Source organism: Procambarus clarkii, chromosome 49 (genome assembly GCF_040958095.1).
Source record: "Procambarus clarkii isolate CNS0578487 chromosome 49, FALCON_Pclarkii_2.0, whole genome shotgun sequence".
NCBI lineage: Eukaryota > Metazoa > Arthropoda > Malacostraca > Decapoda > Cambaridae > Procambarus > Procambarus clarkii.
The window spans coordinates 33,307,370-33,325,435 of NC_091198.1; the positions used below are offsets into that span (position 1 = coordinate 33,307,370).

Below are 18,066 nucleotides of genomic sequence, written 5' to 3' on the forward strand. Positions count from 1 at the left end.
ATTTTCTGACTGATAGAAAAATGAGGGCAGTGATCAGAGGCAATGTATCGGACTGGAGAAATGTCACAAGTGGAGTACCACAGGGTTCAGTTCTTGCACCGGTGTTGTTTATTGTCTACATAAATGATCTACCAGTTGGTATACAGAATTATATGAACATGTTTGCTGATGATGCTAAGATAATAGGAAGGATAAGAAACTTAGATGATGTCATGCCCTTCAAGATGACCTGGACAAAATAAGTATATGGAGCACCACTTGGCGAATGGAATTTAATGTTAATAAATGCCATGTTATGGAATGTGGAATAGGAAAACATAGACCCCACACAACCTATATATTATGTGAAAAATCTTTAAAGAATTTTAATAAAGAAAGAGATCTAGGGGTGGTTCTAGATAGAAAACTATCACCTGAGGGCCACATAAAGAATATTGTGCGAGGAGCCTATGCCACGCTTTCTAACTTCAGAATTGCTTTTAAATACATGGATGGCGATATACTAAAGAAGTTGTTCACGACTTTTGTTAGGCCAAAGCTAGAATATGCAGCGGTTGTGTGGTGCCCATATCTTAAGAAGCACATCAACAAACTGGAAAAGGTGCAAAGACATGCTACTAAGTGGCTCCCAGAACTGAAGGGCAAGAGCTACGAGGAGAGGTTAGAGGCATTAAATATGCCAAAACTAGAAGACAAGAAAAAGAGGTGATATGATCACTACATACAAAATAGTAAAAGGAATTGATAAAATTGATTGGGAAGATTTCCTGAGACCTGGAACTTTAAGAACAAGAGGTCATAGATATAAACTAGCTAAACACAGATGCCGAAGAAATATAAGAAAATTCACTTTCGCAAACAGAGTGGTAGACGGTTGGAACAAGTTAGGTGAGAAGGTGGTGGAGGCCAAGACCGTCAGTAGTTTCAAAGCGTTATATGACAAAGAGTGCTGGGAAGACGGTACACCACGAGCGTAGCTCTCATCCTGTAACTACACTTAGGTAATTACACCAGAGCCAAAAGAGCAGAGACCCCCTCCTGCTCTGGAGGAGAGCTAGAAGCTCCACGACCTGACTCCCAGAGGTACACGCCAACCGGAAAGGTGCTGGAGAGAAACAATCCTGAACCAAAGGGGTCACCACAAACTGAGGGGAAGAGATAAGAGAGCACACAGTCCAATGACCAAGATGGCTCAGGCAGCTTATGAGTATGGCGAAGGTGAAACAACATCTGAGACAGCGTGCGAAACGGTGCAGAAGGAACATCAATGCCGAAAGCAAGCTGCAGCTGCTCTGTCAGCTCCGCATGATACGAGGCGACAGAACGCGGCAGAAGATAATGGTCCGGAAAGAACCACGAGGTAAAGACCACCATGGTTTTTATTAGATCACCTTAACAGAAAGCGAAGTACACCTATGAAGAGAGCAAATGAACGAAAGGACAGCCAGGAAACTTCACAATGCAAGCTGAGACGAAGCACGCAGGTGGGACACCATCAAGAAGCCACCTGATCACCATACAGACGGTGATAGACTTAACACTTTCGCGTTCCACAGACTGACTATCTCGTCACTCATTTTTGTACTGAATGGATTCCAACGACGCAATACTGAGTCACTCATTAAAATATTTTTAAAAAATTTAAATTTTATCAGATCAATCTGGTAGTGGTTTTAAAATAAGCGCCTTTAGATTGCACACAATTTAATACCAAAATCAAAGATATAACATGAAACTTGATGTCCAAACACTTGAAATATTATAAATAGGCCTATGGTCCGAATATTAAAATATTTGTTAAAATTCTATTTATTGTCCTATTATCTTGGGACTTGTTTTAAAATGTGCGCCATTTTATTGCGAACAATTTGATACCAAAATGAAAGATGTAACACAAATATTTATGTCAGAACACTGGAAAGATATAAATAAATTTGTGATGATGAGCGTCCAGAATTAAAATATTTGTTAAAAATCCAGTTATTGCTCCATTATTCTGGGACTAGTTTTAAAATAATCGCCTTTTTATTGCGAACAATTTGATACCAAAATGAGCGACGTAGCACGAAATTTGATGTTATCAAATTGAACGAGTTGAACATTAGGTTGCAATGTACAAAATGGTGCTCGTTCACGGGTAACTTTAGGCTTTTCTGCGGGGTGGCACTCCAGCCTTTTGTACATTTTATTCATACACATCTGTAGGGAATTTAATTGCGAACACAATGATACCAAAACGAGCGACGTAGCACGAGAATTAGGGTAAAAAAATGGAACGAGAATGCACATGTTACTGATTTTGTGCGTTTTTGCCAACTTTACGCTTTGCTGTTGGAAGTCACGCTAGGCTTTTGGACATTATATTTATACACACCTGTAGAGAATTTAATTGCGAACACAATGATACCAAAACGAGCAACGTAGCACGAGAATTAAGGTGAGAAAGCTAGAACGAGTATACACATTTGGGTGTCACCGTGCGCTTACCCACACGGAGGGGCTACCTACCCCCTGTCAACCGCGAGTTTCCACGGAGCGCGAAAGTGTTAAGTAAAAAATACCAGACGTAAAGACTCGAGGAGAAGATCAAACCAGCCATGTAATGGACCGGACCGAACACTAAGAGGCGGAGCCGTGGGAAAACCCCTCAGCGAGCATCCCGAACCTTCCGGAGCGACAACTACACCGCCGCGAATGTCCGCACTACGCAGAGAGCCCGACAGAAGGACGGACCCCACCGTCCCTGGCCGACCTAGTGAGCACTGGCCACAAAGCCCCAACCAAGAGACTACGCGGCCGTAAACACATTGAGTGAGGGCTCGGGTAGGCGCCTAGGCACTGAACTCTGAAAACTCACAGGGAAAGCAGGCGACGCAACAGCAGATGCAAGGCCCCCAGAGGCCGAAACCAACGATTGCGAGAGAGGCAGAAGGGAGGGCCCCAAAGCAGCTCGACCCAGTGGGTAGACCATCAAGGCAAGTTCAGGCTCCCGCACAACCCCTTGAGCAACCGCCAGATGACCCGGGAGCCCCCCAGACAAGCAAAGGCGGGACCGCAGCCGAAGCAGAGTTGCCAGAGGGAGAAAGAAGGAAGTGGTTGAGAGTCTCACACAGGGCCCAGCCAAGTCAGAAGCGGAGAGGGAACCAGACAGGACTATCTCCTGCAAACCAGGAAACCGAACACAGCGAGCTGGTAAAGAACCAAATCCCTGTCTAGCAGGCACGCGGACTGGCTAGGAGCCCATACCAGCCAGTCATCGAGGTACGAAAGCACCCGAACCACAAACAGACGGAGACGGGCGACCATGACCCAAGTAAGGCATGTAAACATGCGAGGTGCCGAGTTCAAGCCGAATGGAAGGCAACAAAGAGGTAATCGAGACACCAACAACAAAACCGAGCCAGTCCCTGAACTGGCCCTGAATGCAGGATGAATCTGGATGTGCCAATATTTATCCCGAAGGTTCAGGGACATCATCCAAGCACCCGGCCTCAAAAGAGACCGGACCTGGGACAGTAGTCATCCGGAAAGAGGGGGCAAAGACCCAGGGGTTCAGGCGGTACAAGCTCAAAATGAACTGCAGGTTCGCACAGACCCGTTTTGGGACCAGGAACAGATGGGAAAACACCCACCTGAGGGACATCATGATTTCGACCACGCACAAGCGTACCCATACCAAAACGACCCAACAGAACACAGGAGAAGAGGCCCGCCTCACCAGCCCCGAACCCCTTGAAGGAGGAGGAGCCACCCAATGCCACTGCATGCAATTGAAACAACCCAAAAAGTCGACAAATCGGGAGACCAGGGTCGAGTGAATAGCGCGAGCCTCCCCGTCAATGCCCCAACATCAGGGCGAACTGCGAAACAGGCACCGCCTCCCTACCACGACGAGAGGAAAATCCTGAGCCATGGCACGACACTTTTGAGGAGAACCTCCCCGAAGTCACCCCCCCTTCTCCCGGAGAACCAACAAGTTCGACACCGGGTGGCAACAAGAAGAAGCCGCCCGCAAATACTGCCCAAATACAGAAACTTTAAACAGCAAGGGACAAAAGTCGACAAAACCTAAGAGCCAGGACCCAAGCAGATTCTAAGGAGAAAGCGAGCCCCTCCTGCCGACACGCGAGATGCAAAGCAAAAACAGACACTGCAACCCACAGGATTAGCGTAACAGCTCCAAAAGAGCAGACGACACACTCGCCGCCGAGACCAAGGCACCAGACCCAGGAATGGCCCCAAGCCCCTCCACTCCTTCCCAAATCTGAATGAAGATTGATTCACAATAAAGACAAAATCTGGGCTCTGCAGGAGGTAAGCCGCAGAGGCCTCCTGCACCTCATGATGCGGGAAGCCGAAAACTTTCGGAAAGACAGAACCGACGGACCCGAAGGGACACTAACACGTACACGAAGGGAATTTACCCCATCTCCTTGCAACAGTAAGCCCCCACGCAGAGGGTAGAAAAACCTAGATGGGGTCCAATGGGCCCCAAAGCCCCCAAGTCAGCCCCGCCCCAACCCCGGGAACCTCCACACCAGGACCTGGAGCCGAGTCACCCTCCAAAGCCCCGGCCTCAAAAGAAAAAGCCGGGGCAGCAGCAAAAACACTAAGGAAGGGGGCCCACTGGTCAGACCCATATGCAACAGTTGGAGGAACCGACTCGAATGCCTCCATCGCCACCCCAGAAGAGGCCTTCCCCGAGACTACCAGTCTCAAAATCAGCTAAACCCTGCCCCAACCCTAAGTCCTCAAACGCTTTGGAGCTGGAAGCAAGAGGGGGGACCAGAATGCACACAGCAGGGGAAGAATGAGGGAGGGGGGGGGGAGTGAGGACCGAGCCAAGGCCAAAGTGACCAGCACCCCCAAGTCCGGATCCCTATAGCCAAAACGGGACAGCCTCTGGGCTTTTAGGTCAGCAACCTAAACCTAGCATGCAACACCTGAGCTGCCTGCACCCATATAGAGTCATCAGTGGACCGGGTGCAACAAGCAACAAAACCACTCAGTACTCCGGGTTGAAGATGTCACCAACCCCACAGGAAGCATGATGGAAGCGAAACAGTGAGAGTCACCCTGAGACAAGGGAAGAGAACAACCCTCAAACTCGCACAAGGCGAGATGTGACCCAGGGGTTGCAACCATCGGACCCCTGCATCCCTGCAGGGTTTCCCAGGGCCCTTAGACTGGTATTGTTAAGGGGACGCCCAGGCAGGGTACTGCAAACCAATGCCCAAGTCTACCAACCAAACTTCAAAAAGCTGAAGCCCCGGGATGTGTCCACTCACAGGTGACCTAGTGGAGGTACCACCAAGACAATGGAAAAAACTTAACACAAAGGGCAAACCCCCCAACCAGGCAAGAAAAAAACAAAAACAAAAGGAAAACCCCACAAGAGGACAACATGCCTAAGTGGAACAGAGCCGGTCGCCATAAGAGGTGATAACTAGTTTTACAGCACCCTGCACCCCTACCAGTGCAAACTACCCCTTCCCAAAGGCAAACAAGAGTGGAGAAAACACCCCAGCACACTAAGGGCGACCGATCATGGAGCAGCAAATGACCAAGCAGAAGTAGACCCCAAGGTGACTTGTGGAAGGTGGGCTCAAGCCCCAAGGGCAGTACAGTACTTATTAGTCACCCGGCACCTAGCCGGGTCACCTAGGGAAGGTGACCCTAGGCGCATGCAACTTGAGTACTTGTGAGATTACTCCTGGCTCTTATATCACCAGAGAACACTTGCCCCACACCACAAAAAACAGAGCTGAGGACAGAAGTCAGAAGCCAAAGCCACAACAACCAATGCCATTCACATCACCCAGAGATCTGAAGGTGTGGGTAGTCGGCATGAGGGGTTTGGGGCTCCCCCCTTCCCTCTCCCAGGGAGGGGGAAACTGTGAAGACGGCAGCGCAGTGCGTGGTGACGTCATGCTTGTTTGCTTGTTTTTTTATGGGAGTTATGTCCACTCGTTTGACTTTCAGTAGTAGTTTCAACCAGAATAGGGGTTTGTTTTGGAATGCTCACCTTTCCGGCTGCCTGACCTGGTCGATGGCAGACATAGAATGCTCCAAATCACATGTATTTACCTAAGTGTAGTTACAAGATGAGAGCTACGCTCGTGGTGTCCTATCTTCCCAGCACTCTTTGTCATATAACGCTTTGAAACTACTGACGGTTTTGGCCTCCACCACCTTCTCACCTAACTTGTTCCAACCGTCTACCACTCGGTTTGCGAAAGTGAATTTTCTTATATTTCTTCGGCATTTGTGTTTAGCTAGTTTATATCTATGACCTCTTGTTCTTAAAGTTCCAGGTCTCAGAAAATCTTCCCTATCGATTTTATCAATTCCTGTTACTATTTTGTATGTAGTGATCATATCACCTTCTTTTTCTTTCTTTCTTTTCTTTTTCTTCTAGTTTTGGCATATTTAAGGCCTCTAACCTCTCCTCGTAGCTCTTACCCTTCAGTTCTGGGAGCCACTTAGTAGCATGTCTTTGCACCTTTTCCAGTTTGTTGATGTGCTTCTTAAGATATGGGCACCACACAGCCACTGCATATTCTAGCTTTGGCCTAACAAAAGTTGTGAACAATTTCTTTAGTATATCGCCATCCATGTATTTAAAAGCAATTCTGAAGTTAGAAAGCGTGGCATAGGCTCCTCGCACAATATTCTTTATGTGGTCCTCAGGTGATAGTTTTCTATCTAGAACCACCCCTAGATCTCTTTCTTTATCAGAATTCTTTAAAGATTTCTCACATAATATATAGGTTGTGTGGGTTCTATGTTCTCCTATTCCACATTCCATAACATGGCATTTATTAACATTAAATTCCATTTGCCAAGTGGTGCTCCAGATACTTATTTTGTCCAGGTCACCTTGAAGGACATGACAATCATCTAAGTTTCTTATCCTTCCTATTATCTTAGCATCATCAGCAAACATGTTCTTATAATTCTGTATACCAAATGGTAGATCATTTATGTAGACAATAAACATCACTGGTGCAAGAACTGAACCCTGTGGTACTCCACTTGTGACATTTCTCCAGTCCAATACATTGCCTCTGATCACTGCCCTCATTTTTCTATCAGTCAGAAAATTGTTCATCCATGTTAGAAGCTTACCTGTCACCCCTCCAATATTTTCCAGTTTCCAGAACAACCTCTTATGTGGAACTCTGTCGAAAGCCTTTTTTAGGTCCAGATAGATGCAGTCAACCCAACCATCTCTTTCCTGTAATATCTCTGTTGCTCGATCATAGAAACTAAGTAAATTCGATACACAGGATCTTCCAGATCGAAAACCATATTGTCTGTCTGATATTATATCATTTCTCTCCAGGTGTTCTACCCATTTAGTTTTAATTATTTTTTCCAATATTTTGACTATTACACTTGTCAATGATACCGGTCTATAATTAAGGGGGTCTTCCCTGCTTCCACTTTGTAGTGGAACTATGTTAGCCTTTTTCCACACATCAGCTACAACTCCTGTAAACAGGGATGCCTGAAAAATCAGTTGAAGAGGAATGCTGAGCTCAGGTGCATATTCTCTTAGAACCCATGGTGAAACTCCATCTGGACCAACTGCTTTGTTCTTATTTAGCTCCTTGAGCATTTTTTCCACTTCGTCTTTAGACACCTCTATGTGCTCTATGTTGTTCTCTGGAATTCTTATTGTATCTGGTTCCTTGAAGATTTCATTTTGTACAAACACACTTTGGAACTTTTCGTTTAATGTTTCACACATTTCCTTTTAATTTTCCGTGAATCTATTTCCCATTTTCAACCTCTGAATATTATCCTTTACCTGCAATTTGTTGTTTATGAATTTATAGAATAGACCTGGTTCTGTTTTACATTTGTCTGCAATCCCTTTTTCAAAATTTCTTTCTGTCTCTCTAATCACTGCCATGTAGTTGTTTCTCGCATCTTTGTATCACTGGTATGTTTGGGGGTTTGGCCTCTTCCTGTATTGATTCCATTTTTTGTGTCTTTTGGTCTCTGGCCCTCTCGCATTTTCTGTTGAACCAATCCTGTTTCCTAGTTCTGCATCTCTGTTTTGGTATAAATTTTTTTGTGCCTTTATCATATATTTCACAAAACTTGACATACATCTCATTCACTTCCTTGCCTAGCAACAAGTCTGTCCAATTATACTCACTAAAAAAATTTCTTAGGTTGCCATAATGTCCTCTCCTGAAGTCAGGTTTTTCAATTTCATCAACAATCATATTTTCTTCCAGATTATAACGCATTGCATACTTTATTTTCAAAAAGACATGGTCACTTTTACCCAAGGGAGGAAGGTACTGAATGTCAAATATTTCTTCCCCAAGGGAGGAAGGTACTGAATGTCAAATATTTCTTCCTCCTTCCTGGTAAATATCAAATCTAGCATGGAGGGAACGTCCCCTTCCTTCTTCCTCGTAGCTTGTTTAACATGTTGATACATGAATGTTTCCAGCATGAGGTCTACAAATTTACAGGTTCAAAAATCTTCTGTTTTAACTTCATTGCTCCTCGTGCCTCTTTGAGCAGGGCCAGGTTCTGGCTCGTGGTCCACGGTAGGCCTATGAACTCCATTTACAATGACTGATGCCAAAGTCTAATAGATCCATATCAGCCTGGATAGCTCCGAGGAGCCCCTTCAGCTGGTAGGGGCTTCCCAGGCTAAGGGACAATCAGTTAGCATGCTGCATGTGCCAGCCCTGGCTGCTCACTCAGTACTGAGTCCTTCACACCTGGGAATGGTAACCCATGCTTTGTTTTTTAAATGGCGTATGTTTACTGGAGCCCTGAGGAAGCTGATGTGAACCCCATGTAGCCGCGGGACTTTTAAATCCTACGTGGTGCTTTGAAAGCGTATACATACATTGTGTGCTGTGCAGTAGTTCGACCAAAATTGCATACAGTATATAATTTGCTCTGTTCAAGGGATTAAGGAAGTCAATCAGGACTTCATAGGTCTTCGTGTGTGGTAACTCTGGCACACAAATGTTACTCAGGACACTATATACTGCGGTAAACAATGAAACTAAGAGCACCGATTTCTTGTCCACAGGCTCAGCCAAAGGTCCAACAAAATCTTGGTAGCATCAAATGGCTCCATTGCGATGAATGATGAGGCAGCCATGACCACATGTTTGAACACAACTCACTGTTGTCTCTGATGCTCCTCACCTCATCTTGTACCCCAGACACACACTGCATCAGCTGTTAATCCTCGTCGCCACTGTTATAATTCAGCGGGAAGAGAGAGAAATGTGTGATCCACCTGGCGTTTATTTACAACAACAGGCAATGATGTTACCAGGTTATCGGTTATATTACATACTATTTACTTATAAAACAAATGACCATATGCTTGAAACATTATGCAGGTAACCTTAGTAGTACTTAATCCTACAACATACCTAAATCCTAACAATGAGGTTCATTTTCTCCATATATTCATCCTTTTTGAGGATGAACCAGAAAGATTTATCACCTCTCCTGACAACTATTTCCTTATTCTCACAAAGTTCTTTCGCTAAGGGGGGGGCATTACTGGTCATCCCCTCATAATCTTCAAAAGAGAACTTGAAAAACCTCTCCAAAGGACATCTGATCAACCAGGATGTGGTTCACAGGTCAGGCTTCAAGAAGCTGCATCCAACAGTCTGATTGACCAGCATGGAGAACCCAGCTTGTTAATAACCAAGCAAACCTTGAGATGGTACCTGCTTGATATCTGCTTGATGAGGTTCTGGAAGTTCTTCTACTCCCCAAGCTCGGCCCAAGGCCAGGTTTGACTTGTGAGAGTTTGGTCCACCAGGCTGTTGCTTGGAGCGGCCCGCAGGCCCAGATATCCACCACAGCCCGGTTGGTCCAGCACTCCTTGAAGAAAACTATCTAGATTTCTCTTGAAGATGTCCACGGTTGTTCCGGCAATATTTCTTATGCTCGCTGGGAGGATGTTGAACAACCGCGGACCTCTGATGTTTATACAGTGTTCTCTGATTGTGCCTATGGCACCCCTGCTCTTCACTGGTTCTATTCTGCATTTTCTTCCATATCATTCTCTCCAGTATGTTGTGTATGTTGTTATTTTACTGTGTAGATTTGGGTAGTATTTTAGTAGTAGTAGGTATTTTTAGTAGGTATCTGAGTAGTATTTTCCACATATATTGTATATTATTTGATATCTTTCTCGTCTCGTTTCTAGTGAGTACATTTGGAGAACTTTGAGACAATCCCAATAATTTAGGTGCTTTATCGCATCAATGTATGCTATATATGTTCTCCGTATTCCCTCTATTTCAGCAATAGTTAAGAGGTATGTTACTAGATAAGGAAAATAACATGAAGTTATGAGGAAATATTAAAGGAATTAATCCTCACATCATTTAGTTGAAAAATTAACCTGCCAAAACTGTTCTTAACTGACACTGGCAGCTTCTCCATTACTATTAATTATGATACTTGCCTTTGGCACACTGATCGAGAGGCCATGCATCCTTTCCTCCACAAGCACTGACCTCTCACTTGAACATGGCACAGAACGATGAGATGACACTGTAAAGGAATATAATCATAAAATTAATTTCTACTGAATGCAATAGTATCCTGTCTTTCCTAGTAAGTACATACCCACTCTTGTAACATTCTTCTAAAATCCCAAATGTGCATATTCACATTAAGGCAATAAGTGTCGGAAAATCCGGTTCCACATCATGAACCACATCTGAATAAATATTCAATCAAAACATTTATAAACATTAAATGCATATACAGTAGACACCAATTAATGAAATGTATGCAGATACAATGATGGATGATTGCAATACCATACAGGGAATGATGTTCAGAACTGCATACAAATTTTGATGAACAGTAGAGTATGTAAATGCAAGTTCTTGTGATAAACAAGTTAAGTGACACACAGAACATGCCAGTCGAGACATGGGTTGTGTAGAGAATGTGTAGAAGGCAAATGGAAGTGAATGTGAGTAAAACATGTCAGTAGTGGTTTAAAGATAAAGAAATTTTATTAAATTATTGTGCAGGAAAGCATTGGAATCTGTTGAGTAAAATGTAAATAACTTAAACTTATGACCAAGAGAAAAGGTATTTGCACAAGTTAAGATTAGGACTAGTCATGGAAGCATAGTGGGTGATAGAATGAAAGCCCTGGTTAACAAAAGTGCACAGTGAGTCATGGAAGGAATGAAGGCCCTGGTTAACAAGAGTGCAGTGAGTCATGGAAGGAATGAAGGCCCTGGTTAACAAGAGTGCAGTGAGTCATGGAAGGAATGAAGGCCCTGGTTAACAAGAGTGCAGTGAGTCATGGAAGGAATGAAGGCCCTGGTTAACAAGAGTGCAGTGAGTCATGGAAGGAATGACGGTCCTAGTTAACAAGAGTGCAGTGAGTCATGGAAGGAATGACGGTCCTAGTTAACAAGAGTGCACAGTGAGTCATGGAAGGAATGAAGGCCCTGGTTAACAAGAGTGCACAGTGAGTCATGGAAGGAATGACGGTCCTAGTTAACAAGAGTACACAGTGAGTCATGGAAGGAATGACGGTCCTAGTTAACAAGAGTACACAGTGAGTCATGGAAGGAATGACGGTCCTAGTTAACAAGAGTACACAGTGAGTCATGGAAGGAATGACGGTCCTAGTTAACAAGAGTGCACAGTGAGTCATGGAAGGAATGAAGGCCCTGGTTAACAAGAGTGCAGTGAGTCATGGAAGGAAGCAAGAGTCCATGGGAAAGGCAGCAAGAAAGGGCCGCTGGTAAGACCCAAAAGCCTTGGCAGGAGGAACAGGCTCGAAAACCTTCGTCCCCCAACCTGAACAGGGCAGCCCCCGAAAACCGCCCGAGTCTCGGCCCCAATGAAACCCCGCCCCGACCCCGAAACCCGCAGACGATCCGGAGCCTGGAACAGAGAGGGAAAGGGGCGAACAGCACCTAACCAAAACGGGGCGGCCTCGAGGCATCCGAGTGGGAAACCAATCTAGCATATTGCAGCAACCTAACCTAGCTTGCAACACGGATGCCGCCTGTACTCTGAACAGTAATAACATCAGGAGAGTACTGGAAAACAAGCAGAGAAAATCTCTCGCAAGATTCCGGGTCAAGGTGTCAGTGACCCAACAGGCAGCATGACGAAGGTAAAAGTGGAGACTGTCACCCGGAGACAAGGGCACAGCAACCAACGATCCCGTACAAGATGGGTTGGAACCCGGAAGGCACATTCAATGGTCCACTGAGCCCAGACAAGGGTTTCCACTGCCCGTAGGCTGACTGCTATGGGAAGCCCAGGCAAGGTGTTGCTAAACCGGTTAAGAAACCCAAAAATAACAAGAGGGGTAGAGGATAGCACTGAAAACCCGAGACGTGTACAATCACGGGAGCCTAGCAGAGGGCTGCCAAACACTACCAGTGGAACTATAGCCACACTGGGCAGACCCCCACCAGGCAATTGAAAAGAAAAACAAAAGAAAACCCCTGCAAAAGTACACCGTCTCTTAGAGGCAACAGGAACCGGTCGCCGCTTAGGTGGCAGGCCAACCAACACCTTGACGCCCTAACCAGCACAATACCAATCCCTACCCAGGGCCAAACAAGGGCCCCAAGGGTGAGGCAAATGCTGAGCAGCAAGAACCTCTACGGGAATGGTTCCCGAACACCCCAGGGAAGATAACCCTGTTACGCAAGGGCAGTACTCACAGGGCGCTTAAGGAAGTCAGCCACTAAGCACATGTAGCCCTGGCACTGATGAGGTACTCCTGGCCACCGCACAACACAACACACGGCAGTGAACGCCACACAAGGCAAACACCACCTAAGAAACTGAGGCCAGAGAAGTGTCTATCCCGGTTGACATTAGCTTACGAACTGAAGCTTGGCAGCCGGCGCGGTAGGTCCGGGGCGGGGAGGGCTGTGCGGACGATCGGCGCGGCAGTAAAGTGTGATGTTTGCTTGTTTCCTTGGGATTGTAGGGAGTTTCTACCTCTCTGTTCGGTTTTTTGTTTTATTTTTTACCATGTGGGGTTTGTTTTGTCATGCCTACCTTTCTGGGTGCCTGACCCCGGTCGATGGCAGATAAGGAAAACCCCAACCACAAGAGGGTTTTCCAGTGCCATTGCTCCCTGAAACCTCTCTGAAGGGGGCCAGGTTCTGGCACTGGTCCCTGGTAGGTCTGAACTCCTTAGCTAATGTCCCGGTCTAATATAACATACATTAGCCCGATAAGCTCCAGGGAGCCGTAGGGGCTTCCCACAGAAAAGCACTCATTGAGGTGCTCAAGGTAGCCTCCCCAGGAAAACGTGAACCACCGTCGAGACCTCACGCCACTCAAGTGTGCGGGAATGACAGGAAAAATTGCCAAGTCTCGAAAGCAAAGATAGGACAGTCTGCCAGACAGGATATGGTGGGTATGTGGGCCTGCGGGCCGCTCCAAGCAACAGCCTGGTGGACCAAACTCTCACAAGTCGAGCCTGGTCTCGGGCCGGGCTTGGGGAGTAGAAGAACTCCCAGAACCCCATCAACCAGGTATCAACCAGGACAACTCGGGAACCTTGTAACGGACCCGGAAAGAGAACGAATTCCCAAACCTGAAAGACGATGGATCCATCACCGAGGCGTAATCCGGGTCACACAGGAGGTGACGCGAAGGTGACGCGAAGGCTGCCCGCACCGCAGACGGTTGTATGTGGGAAGCCGAAAACCTCCAGAAAGACGGAACCGATGCACCGAGGAAACACGGAACCGAACCCGGGGAGGGGCAGACACGCCAAATCTAACCTCTATGCTGAGGGGGAAAAAGAGAACCCCACTCCTTGTAACAATAAGTCCCGCTCCGAGGGTAGAAAAACCCAGGCGGGGGTCCAACGGGGCCAATGGTCCCCAAGTCAGATCCCCCAGAGCACTGGCCCCTAAAGAAAAAGCCGGTGCAGCTGAGAAAGCTAAAGAGAAGGCTGGCCCACTGGTCAGACCCTGAGGCTTTGGCAGAGAGAGTGGACTCGAATGCCTCTATCACCACACTGGAAGGGGCATCCCCCGTGACTCAAGACCATCTAAACCCTGCTCCAACTCCGAAACCCTCAGACACTTCGGGGCCGGAAGCAGGAAGGGGGGGGAGGGGACCAGGACGCACCACATCAGGGGAAAGGACGACGGGGTGCAGAATGAACCAAGGTTGAAGTGACCCCCCACTCCCAAGTCCGGGTCCCTATAAGCAAAACATGGCAGCCTTTGGGGCATCCGGGTGAGCAACCAATCTAGCGTGTTGCAACAACCTAAACCAAGCATGCAACACCTGCACTGCCTGAGTTTCTTGAGTTTATCTTGAGATGGTTTCGGGGCTTAATGTCCCTGCGGCCTGGTCCTCGACCAGGCCTCCTTTTTGTTACACACCCCTGGGAAGCAGCCCATAGCAGCTGTCTAACTCCCAGGTACCTATTTACTGCTAGGTAACAGGGGCATCAGGGTGAAAGAAACATTTTGCCCATTTGTTTCCGCCTCCCCCGTAATCAAGCCCGGAACCTCAGGACTACGAATGCGAAGCGCTGTCCACCCAGCTGGTAGGCACGGGAGACATCTCCCGTCACGCAGGGTGCAGTCGCACCTCCACAGATCTCCAGTATCATCTATTGATACTGGTAATGGCTCAAAAGGGCCACCACTTACGAGCTATTCATGCCCGTGCCATCTTTTGGGTGGCTTAATCTTCATCAATCAATCAATCAGCTGGTAGGCGCCCTAACAGCGCCCATCGGACCCATATGCCCCTAGGGGATTCCCATGTTCCTGAACGCTTAATGGAAACTCACGGCCAGGTAATCCCAGGCAGGGTACTGCTAACCGGCGCCCAAAACAACCAAACAACTGTCTAAAGCTGAACCCCAGGGATGGGTACACTTACGGGAACCTAGCAGGGGGGTCCCTCCAGAAGAGAACTGTGCACAGGTCAGGCACAAAAAAGGGGGGAAGCAAGGCAGACCCCCCCTACAAGGCAAAAAGAAAAAGAAAAACAAAACCCCGCAAGAGGACAACATACCCCAAGGAACAGAGCCGGCCACTGTAAGTGGTGGAAACAAGCTGCGCAGTACCCTGCGCCCTGCACCAATGCAAGCTGCCTCTTACCCTAAGGTAAACCAGGAAGACAAAACCCCTAAGAACCCAAAGGGCAGCCGAAAACCGAGTAGTAATACGGCCTACCTTGAGGCTACCTTGAGGTGCTTCCGGGGCTTAGTGTCCCCGCGGCCCGGTCGTCGACCAGGCCTCCTGGTTGCTGGACTGATCAACCAGGCTGTTAGACGCGGCTGCTCGCAGCCTGACGTATGAGTCACAGCCTGGTTGATCAGGTATCCTTTGGAGGTGCTTATCCAGTTCTCTCTTGAACACTGTGAGGGGTTTGCCAGTTATGCCCCTTATGTGTAGTGGAAGCGTGTTGAACAGTCTCGGGCCTCTGATGTTGATAGAGTTCTCTCTCAGAGTACCTGTTGCACCTCTGTTTTTCAACGGGGGTATTCTGCACATCCTGCCATGTCTTCTGGTCTCATGTGGTGTTATTTCTGTGTGCAGGTTTGGGACCAGCCCTTCAATTATTTTCCACGTGTAAATTATTATGTATCTCTCCCGCCTGCGCTCAAGGGAGTACAGATTTAGGCTCTTTAGTCGGTCCCAGTAATTTAGATGTTTTACTGAGTGGATTCTAGCAGTAAAGGATCTCTGCACGCTCTCTAGGTCAGCAATTTCTCCAGCTTTGAAAGGGGCTGTCATTGTGCAGCAGTACTCCACTCTAGATAGCACAAGCGTTTTGAAAAGTATCATCATCGGTATAGCATCTCTAGTGTGAAAAGTTCTTGTTATCCAACCTGTCATTTTTCTTGCAGTTGTGACGGCTACTTTATTGTGTTCTTTAAAGGTAAGGTCTTCCGACATGAGTACACCCAGGTCCTTTACATTGCCTTTTCGTTCTATGTTATGATTTGCCTGCGTTTTGTACGTGGTTCCTGTTTTTATGTTTTCAATTTTTCCGTAGCGCATGAGCTGAAACTTATCCTCGTTGAATACCATATTATTTTCTGTAGCCCATAGAAAGACCTGATCTACATCTGATTGGAGGTTTGCCGTGTCCTCTATGTTGCCAACTCTCATGAAAATCCTAGTGTCATCTGCAAAGGATGATACAGTGCTATAGGTTGTGTTCTGGTCTATGTCCGATATGAGGATGAGAAAAAGTACTGGAGCAAGCACAGTACCCTGGGGGACTGAGCTCTTCACGGTTGATGGGCTGGATTTTATTTTGTTGACTATTACACATTGGGTTCTGTCAGTCAGGAAATTGTAGATCCATCTGCCTATTTTCCCGGTAATTCCTTTTGAACGCATTTTATGTGCAATAACACCATGGTCACATTTATCAAAAGCTTTTGCGAAATCTGTGTAAATTACATCAGCATTTTGTTTGTCTTCCATAGCATCTAATGCCATATCATAGTGGTCCAGCAACTGCGACAGGCAAGAGCGCCCTGTTCTGAAACCATGTTGTCCGGGGTTATGGAGATGCTGTGATTCCATGTATTTTGTGATCTTACTTCTTAGCACTCTCTCAAAAATTTTTATGATGTGCGATGTTAGTGCTATCGGTCTGTAATTTTTTGCCTCTGCCTTATTTCCTCCTTTATGGAGTGGTGCTATCTCTGCTGTTTTTAGTATGTCAGGGATAACGCCAGTATCTAGGCTTTGTCTCCACAGAATGTGAAGGGCCTGCGATAGTGGTTTTTTACAGTTCTTGATGAATATGGAGTTCCAAGAATCCGGGCCTGGTGCAGAGTGCATAGGCATACTGTTTATGGCTTCTTCAAAATCTAGTGGGGATAGGGCGACGTCTGATATGTGATTTGATGATGCCTAGCAGAGGCAGACCCCGAGGAACTTGTGGAAGGGAACCCCAAGCTCCAAGGGCAGTACTTACAGGACACCTAGGGACGAGAACCCTAGGTGCATGCAGCCCGAGTACTTTAGAATAACTCCTGGCTCTCTCACCCCTGGAAGACAGCCACGACACTCAAAGCCGAGTGCTGGAAACACTGGAGCCAAGCACACAACCTCCGCCTCTAGCATCAGCCTAAGAACTGATGGGTGGATAGCCGTCGTGGGGGGGGGGGGGGGGGGTTGGGGTTTCCACTTTCCCCTCCCAGGGAGTGGGAATCTGCGTAGACAGTGGCGCGATAACGTGTGACGTCATGCTCATTTCCTTCTTTATTTTACGGGAGTTCTATCCACTTGTTCGGCTTTTGGTAGCAATTTTTTCACCAGAATAGGGGTTTGTTTTGGAATGCTTATCTTTCTGGGTGCTTGACCCGATCGATGGCAGACACAGAATGCTTCCAACCACACGGGGGTGTCTATAGGCCATTGCCGCCCATGCCTCTCTGAGGAAGCCAAGTTCTGGCTCATGGTCCCTGGTAGGCCCACAGTACTCCATACACATGATTGATGCCAAAGTCTGACATTAACATATCAGCCTAGTAAGGTCCGGGGAGCCGAAGGGGATCCCCCCCAGAAAAACGCTATTATGGTTAAGAAATTGCTACTGAAAACTGAACTAGTGGACAGAACTCCCCAAACAAAAACGAGCTAATGAGCATGATGTGACCACGTTGCCACGCCGCTTGTCTGCGCAGCTCCCCCCTCCCCGGGAGAGGGAAGGGGGAGCCCCATACCCTCACACCAGCTATCCACAACCCAGTTCTGAGGCTGGATGTCAAAAACACGCGAAAAAAAACACCGACTGGAAGGAGAGAGGGTTGCAAGGAAGCCTCCAGGTCTCACCCTGAAAATGGCATTTCATTACATTCAATGCTAGTTTTGTAGGGGGAGCCCCTTCGGCTCCCCAGAGCTACTGACCCAAAGACAAAATCAAGAGCGACTTATCCGGGTGGCATTAGCACTTGCTCCTCAACACAAAGTCGAGACAACTGACTGCAACTGCCGGCCCAAAGCGACACAGGCCTAAGGAGACCCAGGAACATTTACAAGATAGCGAGCGGCCAGGGGCCCATTCAAC

The 18,066-nt window shown here is 47.1% G+C and overlaps 1 protein-coding gene across 4 annotated transcripts in view; it reads right to left on the bottom strand.

Moving 5' to 3' along the window:
• Nucleotides 1-18,066, bottom strand: part of Rich (Guanine nucleotide exchange factor subunit Rich) — a 567,547-nt gene that overhangs the window by 101,676 nt on the left and 447,805 nt on the right. For all 4 annotated transcript variants that reach the window (XM_069303165.1, XM_069303164.1, XM_069303162.1 and 1 more), the window contains one exon: nucleotides 10,472-10,560. In XM_069303165.1, coding sequence (XP_069159266.1) covers nucleotides 10,472-10,560 — 89 coding nt within the window. The remainder of the gene's footprint in view (nucleotides 1-10,471; nucleotides 10,561-18,066) is intronic.